The following is a 9,850-nucleotide window of genomic DNA, read 5'->3' as shown; positions in this document are numbered from 1 at the left end:
GAGAAATAGACCACCATTACTCCGCATCTTGGTATTAATATACGATTAATTCTTTTACTCAGTCTAACTCACTTAACTGCCTTTTTCACAACACAAAAGATCAAAATAACAGGAAAAGGCAGAAAGGAAAAGTGTTATGCAGGGTAAACTGATGAGGATTCTGTTTACATTTTGTCTTGCGCTGACCACAAGTGGCTTCCTTTGCCTCCTCTATATATCCTCGTCCGAGAGGCATCGACTTCCTGCAGCTGCTAATAAGGTAAGGAAGGCCAAGGGAGATGAAACGTTTTCACGTTGAGTTTCCCTCGTTTGTTTACTTCCATTGTGAAATCATTCATTCTGATAACCGATTAGGGACCAACAAATACCGACAAAGGTATTAAGTTTGCCGATGAGAAATGGTAGGAAGAAAGATCCTTTATTACAACTGGCCAGAAAAGAAACTAAATAGACAGATACATTATATGTATGTTTTCATATTTCTACATTAAAAACGGGAAACGTACCTGAAATTTATTATCATTAAAACATAAGTGTTCATCTTTTTCAGCTCATGAAAACAAACATATTACCAGTTCTGAACAACCGTACCTCTTTGACAAAAAAAAAAAAAAAAAAAAAACGTAAAGCGTTTGCCTAATTCAGAATAAAATAAAAGATTGTCGCTACAGTGCATTAATTTTCTTGTCATCCGTTTGCCCTCTTTCCTACCCAGGGAATTCCTGCCAAGTGTTGGTCTTTGTTCAACATCGGAGTTCAGAAATATCCTAAAAGGTATGGTTCTCCACTTTCATTAAGCTATCTCAGCAAAAACTTTTGTGTAAAGTACATTATATATTTTTACGCTGAAAAATACAATTACCATGTACGAGGTTAACCATTCTTGTTTAAATTTCTCGTTTTTCCTTAACTGTAAAATGAAAAATACATATATTTTAACTAGATGAACGAAAACGACTCATACATATGTAAATATAAATATATATATATATATATATATATATATATATATATATATATATATATATATATATATATATATATATATATATATATATATGATACATAAACAATAGTAAAGATCAACTGTCTAATTGCTTGTTTTAACAAAAGTAGGCATTACAGCAAACAGCTCACTATTATGAAGAGGAATTTGTGAACAATTACTAACTTTGTTGTCCTACGGGGTTAAACGCACTTGTAACTTTTGGTTCTGTAAATATTTTTATAAGACGATTGTAATGTAACAGTATTGTCCCTTTTCTCCTTTCTGTTACTGTGATCATGTCCTGCAAAACAGACGAAAGCTCAGTCTTCGATTTTTCCGTTCACCTTTCCTGCGAGCGCTTGTATATGCCTATATGCCACGGGACCATCATGGTATGGGTGTAAAAACATCATTGAAAAGCAATTTCCAGAAATATCCAAACTAGTCTATTATGAATGAAAAGTTTCTCACGGGTCAGAACGGCATTTTAATATGGAAAAAATTCATGCTTCTCATAGCTGATAATAGTATTTTAATTGGAACTTCATTTTTTCCAAACACACACACACGCACAAAAGAAATTTCGGAAACGGGCTGGCTCCTGGAACAAGCTATTACGAGGAAGTCAGTGAGAGTTTGCCCACTCTTCTCCGGACGCTTCCAAATGGAACCCTGGATTTATTACCCAAGTCGAGACTTCAGGTAATTCGCCCTGTGGAAAAGTGCTTCTCCTTCTGCAGCTGGAAGGTTTCGCATTGGGAATTATTGTTGTTGTTGTTGTTGTTGTTGTTGTTTTGGTTTCTCAAATACCGTTGCTTTATAAGATTTCAGGCTTTCAGTCCATCCTGAAAGTCGGAGCATGTTGGAGTTTAAAACCGGAAATCTATAAAAAAAAAAAAAAATCTTTATAGTTGGTTAACGTGTACATTTTAGTAGTCTGCTATTTGATACCTTATACTTCTACTAAGTGAAATTCGCCTCAACCATTAAGGTTGCAAAAATGATTCAGTAATCATTCACATAAAGATTCACAGTATCCTAAGTATATAATGTCTTTCTGTGTCAGTCATTGGTTTCATTCATGTTTTTTAAATATATCCAACTAATGTTATGCAGCTCTGTTTAAAATCAGTGGTCTTTAAATACGCAACCTATTTAGATGCTTCTCTGTTACTGAACAGATTACCGACGGGAGGCTGGACTATCTGGACTGCGGCATAAGAATGTACGACGTCAAGGATGTCATGAAATGCTCTGCTTTGCGGCGAAATGGCCAAGACGGACCTCTGTGGATCGCTTTTGTGGGAGACTCAAAAATGCGAGACAAATTCAAGGGATTTCTCAATATGACGCCGAATTTCAATTGGCATATCTATAATACTTCTTCAAAAGTAAGGTATTTAACTCTCTCTCTCCCTCTCTCTCTCTAAGAATAATGAATGGTATGAAAACATCTAGAGCTAAACTGAGTTGAAAATGCAAGAATATTGAAATCAACTACCACTCTAAGAATTAGCTGTGAATCCCCAAGGCCCGGTGAAATTCCAGATATATGCTCATCCAAATAACACGTGAAAGACTAATATTCACAATCTGTCTCAAACGAAGACCACTCTCCTTCCTCTTTCATATCATTCCATTAACGTGCATAGCATTCCGGAGAGTACAATACTCCTACAATGTCAATATCTCTCTTGGAGGTAAACACTGATTGTATAGAGACTTTATTCCAATTCTGTTCCAATGATTCTCTATTCACTGAACTTGTGTACATTTCCGTGTCATAGAAAGCCGTGAAAATATGTCAAATGCATTTTTTTTATTTGAAAACGATCTTAGTAATCTAGAAAAGTCAGTTAAATTCGTCTGTTGTTTTGTTTGGCGCGCAGTTTTCTGTAACTGAAGCTCCTTTTTCAGAACGTAATTGATTTTAATTTTATCTCTTGTTTTAGTTGAATATGTGCTTACTGTTGCAATAATTCTGCTTCAAATTTTACCCATGTTCTGGATAAAACATTCCTACTTTATTCAACAAGAAAAAAATCTTTCTAGATCTTTTTTTGCAGCATTTCAAAATTGCGAAATGCAACTCACTTTTTCTTGCATCAGGAAGTCACTTCAACCACTTGGGAAACATTTGCTTCAACACATCACCCGAAGTTTCAGCAGTCTCTTAGTGTTAAGGGAGCACTGGATTCAAGAGTTGACTTAGTCTGGGCAACTCATGGGCTCAATATCTATAAAATCGCAGAGGTGCCTCAAAAGGAGTTACAGTACTGGGCCTACAAAGCATCACGGGTGCCGGATGTGGTCGTCATAGGTAAGGGCCAACTCTTCTTCGCTTGGCCTTATTTGTAGCTTAAGGGGAACAAAGGATTTCCTTGTATTGTTACTACTCTGATTTAAGAGAGCAATCACTAAGGTTCACAAATACTGTGAAAAACAGACGGAAGGGTTTGTTAAGGTTCAGACAATTTTCTTTCCCAATGAATTTTGAGCAATTAATTCAGACCTGCATTATGTTCAAACGTAAAACTATACATTCTATCCCATAGTTTTCTTTAACTTCTTTTACAACATAGATTCGGTCTTAGAATTCTTGAGATTGTTTATCAATTGTCCAATGCTTCACCCCCTTTTTGTCATTATGCTTCAGATAAAACAGAAAATTCCTCCTCAAATTCACCTTAACGCAAAAATTTGCTTATACACTAGCTTAGCGATCTGTAAAAATTCAATAATGTCCTATTATTTGGCAACAGAGATTAGGGTAGTATAAGATATTCATTACTGAGCTCAAACTCGGGTTTCTTTACAGCTGTTTCTCATCATAGTTTAATATTCTCATGAATGACAAATCGTATCAAAGTTTGTCATATTTGCCTTAATTCTAATAATTGAACTGGGTTCTAAGTTGTTGCCTTTGGTTGGTAAGAAAGAATTTAGAGCGATCTTAAAGTTTAAAATACACAATTAACATTCACAAGACCTGACTTTGTTATGTGTAATTTATCTAGGAATATGTCAATCTACATCTATTTTGAGGGACAATAACAAGCCTTGCTAATAATTTGAGTTGTTTTTCTTAGATCTAACAAAACTTCTTCACTAGTCTTCATGCATGTTCATGAGATGTACTTTCAAGGATTCTGCAAAAATATAGTTTTTTTCGTGATCAAAATAAGGCTATCTGCTTGTTTTGGGGAGAGTTGAATTTTAGCTTGATCAATAGGTAGGCATTCTCTAAAACTGTATATCTTAGATGCCAGCACATCTCGACTCTGCTTCTAGAGAAACAAAATCTTGTTTATGTCGCTATACTGGTGACTAAATACCCTTAAACAGGAAGCAAATGGTCTCAAATTTGCAGGATTTGGGTCATGGTCCATTACGGGGGGATTTGCATCGGATAATGAAAGTCTCAACACATTCACTGATTGTGTAGATGAATGGGTGCAAGCAAGCAAGGTCTTACAAAGTCTTTCCCAACGTACAGCAGTAATTGCATGGGCTCAGTCACGTTCAAGGTAACTAGTTTTTCTATGTCCTTTACAATACTTCTGTTAGTTCAGGTGGAGAGTATCCTTTGTGTTATATAACGCAGTGAGTAAATCAGCAGAAAACTGCTGATTTACTTGCTTTGTTGTAGTAAATTTCATTGATTTCAGGCAACCAGCATTAATGGATCCATAAAAATTGAAAAAAGAACGTTTCTTCTTTAAGCAGCATTTTTTTTTTCTATATTACTTTACAGAATCTGTGAATAATGTTTAGGACACATTGAGAGTAAAGCAAAGAACGTGATTACATTATAAAAATACTGGGACCGTTAGTGGTAGTCATTTCTACCACCTTAAGACTTTTCACACCCAGTAAAATGTTTATGGTAATTAAACAATCTATAACTACAATTTAATTTTGTACTCTAAAAAAACTTCTGTTCTATTTCTTTGCAACGAACAATATTATGGTGAATAATTGATTTTATTGAAATTCATGATTAATGAACAATTTTTCTTCCATCTAGAGAATTTACAGCTAAAGATTATGCGGTCAATGGATGGCCTGGTTCAAACAATGATGACGAAGCTCCCAACAATGAAACAGCAAATGATGATCTCTACCGAGTATCTTATTACACCCGCCATTTCTCTGCTGGAGCTGAGTGGGCTGATGAAGCAATGGTAGGTACCAAGAACCTTTATAAGACTTATTGTATATGATTAATTTACTGAAATCTATCCATTCAGTTTCTTCCGAACCTTGATAGCTGATGGCGATAATTAACAGCTGATGGCGATAATTAATGGCTCCTCTCAGATATGTTGCATATAGTGAATGTGAGCATTTGTTCCTCTTTTAATGGCACCTAGTCCTCTTAGATACCGAGTCTGGTGTCGTTATGACAGGGCAGTAACATTATATCCACGATCTCAAACTTCATTGTGTTTAATGTCCTCTGCATCATCAAACTTCCACAGTCTGAGGAATAATTTACCCTTGCTTGAGGGTTCATTGTTCATACAGAACACTTTCGTTTACTTTCACCATTTTCCCTCTTTTTTGTTTCTCAAAAAGATTATAAAATGGCCAATTAAGGACAAAAAAGGTCGCTGAATACCTTATCGGAAAATGCCTTTCAATTTACTGGACTATTGTTTACAGCTTCTGATTTTCCTGTCAATTTCATCATTGCAATCTTTCTATAGATAACATGGCTCTCCTGAATCTGTTTACTTTAGAATCTTTATAGCACATACAAATAAAGGTCTCTTCAATTCTCCAGAGTTTTCACATCTACCGTTAGTTGAAGTTTGCATTATTACTCAATGTACTGCTACTGTTCTTTTAGCCTTTTCTCAGGTTTTATCGCAAGTCTTTTATGCTTTTATTACATTCTGGGGACGATGTATTAGTACGCTGTCTCTGCAGCATAGTTTAACTACCAATGATTTTAGGTGGTTTTTTCTAATGCTCAGTGCTTTACTATAAATATTAAAGGCCTTGGATATCATACTCCTAAATTTGATTTGAGACATAAGAGGCACCTGCTATAGGAAGCGAGCTGAAGAGATCAAAATTTGTCCCTAATTACCTATATTTTTACATTCATATATTTCATAACCTTAACCATGCTGGAATTATGATATATGCAGTTTTTACCGCCCAAACTTCATTTGACATGTACCATACCAGTGTTTGAAAGAAATCACTCTTTCTCTCATCTACACAAAGTTTGCTTCCCTTTATGCCATGTCTTGTCAGCACGCTTCATATTGTATCTATACTAGTTTTATTACAAGTTTTTCCTAGATTAACCCTTTGGATCACTTATGACCCACTGACATGTCATCCACAGTCCAACTCGTGTGTCTCTGTGGCACATAAATATGTCATTTCTGGTGATTTTCAGCTCATCCTTTTGGTCTTTTGCTCTGTTTGTTTTTTTTTATTATATAGCACAATAAAGTACAAGGATTTAAAATTATTTAAAATGATACCAGAATGAGTATCGGTACTTGAATGTTAATTTCTCTGACACTGAACAAAGTTAATATTGCTCATCACAAATGGTAATCCGGGACAGACATAGCTCCAATAAGCCTAGTGTGTCTTCACTTTGAACTTCTTACACAATTGTCTCATGAAACCATTAGATTCACTCCATCTTCTTTGCTATGTACAAATTCCCCTCCAATACATTTTATCAGTTCTTTCAGCAGGTCTATCAAAATTTTCCTTGCATGTTTCCAGGTATAGTCAATATATCATTCTTATTTATTTTTTGTGACCCCTTTTATAACAATTTGTTTGTGCAAACAAACAGCCATCTAAGCTTCTTTCAAAAACTCCTTCCAGGATTGTTTATTTAAGGATGAAAATCCTACTGGAATACTTCTACAGTCATTTGTAGAAGTATCCCAGATGCTCATCTGAAGTCTGAAATGACAATTATTGTAGTGTGTAAAGTTAAAAGATCTGAATTCATACACACACATTCATATATAATATATATATATATATATATATATATATATATATATATATATATATATATATATATATATATATATGTGTATATATATATATATATCTTTTTTTTTTTTTTTTTTTTCATGATATTACCTTGTAGCATTCCATGATTTTGGTGTATATACTATTCTAGTTATAATGTGTTCTGTGTGATAATAATAATTGTTGATATATTTTGTATAGTGTAATGTCAGATCTCAAAAGAGTGTAATTTAGAATTAATAATGCGTTTTAATAATAACGTAGTATGTGATCGCGCATTTTGTCTCTCAGCAACATGTGTCGTGTTTTGATTCAGTTGTCATCGCGAAAGAAAATGCATTTAACAAGCGAGGGAATGGCAGTCAAGTGTGTAAGGTTTTGTCTCATACGATAAAAAGACTAATGATTTTGCAATGTTTATGTACTGTTCGGAAAACCAACTTTGGTTCTTCGTCTTGTTTTGAAAGCGTGCAGATTGTGGCTAGCCAGCTGCCGTCTGTTTAGATCGTGCTGAAATTTCGTTAAGAGCTTCGTCTCATACAATTTTCTGCTCGAGTCATGTGTGCCTTTTTGAGAGTAATTGCACATATCTCGATTGATTACATCATGTTTTGTAAGACTGCATTACTCTGATCATGTATTGTTCTCACACATCAGTTTTGGCCCCAAAACGTTTTGCTCAAGAATTAACGTCATCTGATTGTCTCCTTTCTAACCGGAATCTGAAAATAGGCTCACTCTGATTTTAGAGGCTGTTCGTGTGGTTCCTTCTCTCTCTCTCTCTCTCTTTCTTCAAAAGAGAGAAATTATTAACGTAAAATATTTGTGTGGTCACTGGTATTAGTCCTAGCTTTTGAGATCTGTATGTAGGAAAAATGTGTAATGCCGCCTGTCAGAAGTGTGTTTTGTGAACCTCAAGCAGCTGCATTTCAGGTGATTTTGTGAAAGTTTTCACAAGCATGTGTAAGGTAAAGTGATTTTTACTTATTATTACCATGGTATAATAAGATGTATTAGGGAAATTTTGTCTTAGTGACATTATTATTGATAAATCTTTTGTGTATTTTTGTGTGTTCTTGTGTTTACAATCTCTTAATTTTTCACATTTTCTATATTGGTGATTTAACATTTATTTACTTAGCTCTTTAAATATTTCTTAATAATTTACCATTGCATACTTGATTTAATTTTCATTTACTAAGATTTTCTTTTCAAATCTTCTGTAATTCTTGATAGTTTAAATTTTGCTTGATTAACTTAATTTCTTAATAAATTAAAGTTTTTGTGATTTAGTTTTGTTTAATAATTTAATGCAAGAATTAATTCAATTTTGTGTTGTTTTCAAGCAATAGTAAATTTTTTCAGATTGTGAATTCTAGTTATAAATTTTGAATTTAAAAATAAAATGTTGTATTTAATGTTTTTAAAAACAGTGTTTCATTTATGATCACCAGTGAATAGGATTAATTGTGTGCATATGGCAAAGTGATAAACATGTTTTGTTCCTTTAGTTTTGCTGCAGTGAATTAAGACTCGGGAAACAGTTAAAGTTGTTTGATGGAGTGATGCCCTTTTGTTTTAGTATATATCTTGTTTAATTGTTGATACCTCACACTTGTTTTGATAAACTTAGTTTGATTTGTCACATGATTAATAAGTTTTTAAAGGATCACTGTTACCTTTAGAATACTCAGTCATAATTTTTTACTGTTATGAGAGTTCAGATGTCTGGCTGAAGTGAGGTAAATTTTTGAATTCTGTGATTAGTTGTGTAATAATCATGTACTTGGTACACTTCATGAATATATATATATATATATATATATATATATATATATATATATATATATATATATATATATATATATATATATATATATATGTATATATATATATATATATATATATATATATATATATATATATATATATATATATATATATATACATATATGAATATTTATACATATATATGTGTGTGTGTATGTATACATATATGTATCAATACTGAAGATCTTACAACCAGCATGGTTTTCTCTCCATTCATTTAGCACTTGGCACTCCGCAACACCAATATCATTATCTGGGACTCGATGTTACCCTCCAGCCTTCTCAACATCAAGGAGTGCCAAGCCCTTCACGACGCCGGGATGATGGAACATCCAACATATTTCGCACATGCATGTCATGACGACATTCACCCAGACTCATTTACAATTAGGGATGAACATACGATGATCCTCAATTTACTATGCAATCATTACATGGACAGTAATGGTTCACACTATTGTTGTCCATAGGAAAAATCAATGAAAATTTCTTTGCATATTAAAGTGTCTGCATTGCAGACATTATCTTTGTCATTGTTGTATCATTTCCAGTTCCCTTGGTTTATTTGTTTATAATGCAATATGTATCATATGATTACATTTACTGTACGCTTGCAAAATGTCTAAAGAAATATGTACAATTTGTCATTACGTGTATCAATGCAGGTATCTTTGGACAACTGCTATAATGTGTTTTTGAAGTCTTGTAATCTGATTTGTATAACAAGGATGAGAGAATTGACGCAGAGTAAAAGTAAAATGCCTTGATAGCAATTCAAAACGTGAAATTACTATAACAAGAAAAAAGTAGAGAAATTACAATAGAATCAAATGTGTCCAAGTTGGAAACTAGTGCTCAGACAATGATAAGATTGGAATTTATAACTCTACATTATCAAAAGAGTGTGTCTAAGCCTCTATGGCTACAAAGACTATTCCATACAAGAGTGGACAGGTTCCATATAAATCTGAAGGGCCAAACAGAGTTAAATGTTATTGCAAATATGAAGAGTTCATC

General features: G+C 33.5%; 1 protein-coding gene across 1 annotated transcript; it reads left to right on the top strand.

Annotated features, from left to right (window-relative positions):
• The first annotated feature begins 1,284 nt into the window (after window positions 1-1,284).
• LOC136830997 (uncharacterized) lies at window positions 1,285-9,303 on the top strand. The gene is made up of 6 exons (XM_067090938.1): window positions 1,285-1,380; window positions 2,170-2,289; window positions 3,098-3,308; window positions 4,359-4,515; window positions 5,016-5,172; window positions 9,055-9,303. The coding sequence occupies exons 1-6, from the start codon at window positions 1,285-1,287 to the stop codon at window positions 9,301-9,303; spliced, it is 990 nt and encodes a 329-aa protein (XP_066947039.1).
• The last annotated feature ends 547 nt before the right edge of the window (window positions 9,304-9,850 follow it).

Source organism: Macrobrachium rosenbergii, chromosome 48, assembly GCF_040412425.1.
Source record: "Macrobrachium rosenbergii isolate ZJJX-2024 chromosome 48, ASM4041242v1, whole genome shotgun sequence".
NCBI lineage: Eukaryota > Metazoa > Arthropoda > Malacostraca > Decapoda > Palaemonidae > Macrobrachium > Macrobrachium rosenbergii.
This window is presented reverse-complemented; position numbering and strand designations above follow the sequence as displayed.

Bases quoted from the DNA above. Each gene is read 5' to 3' on its own strand.
- LOC136830997 (XM_067090938.1), top strand. From the start codon at position 1,285: ATGTCCTGCAAAACAGACGAAAGCTCAGTCTTCGATTTTTCCGTTCAC. The intron at 1,381-2,169 runs GTATGGGTGTAA...GTTACTGAACAG, and splicing joins TATGCCACGGGACCATCATG to ATTACCGACGGGAGGCTGGA. The intron at 2,290-3,097 runs GTGGGAGACTCA...TTCTTGCATCAG, and splicing joins GACCTCTGTGGATCGCTTTT to GAAGTCACTTCAACCACTTG.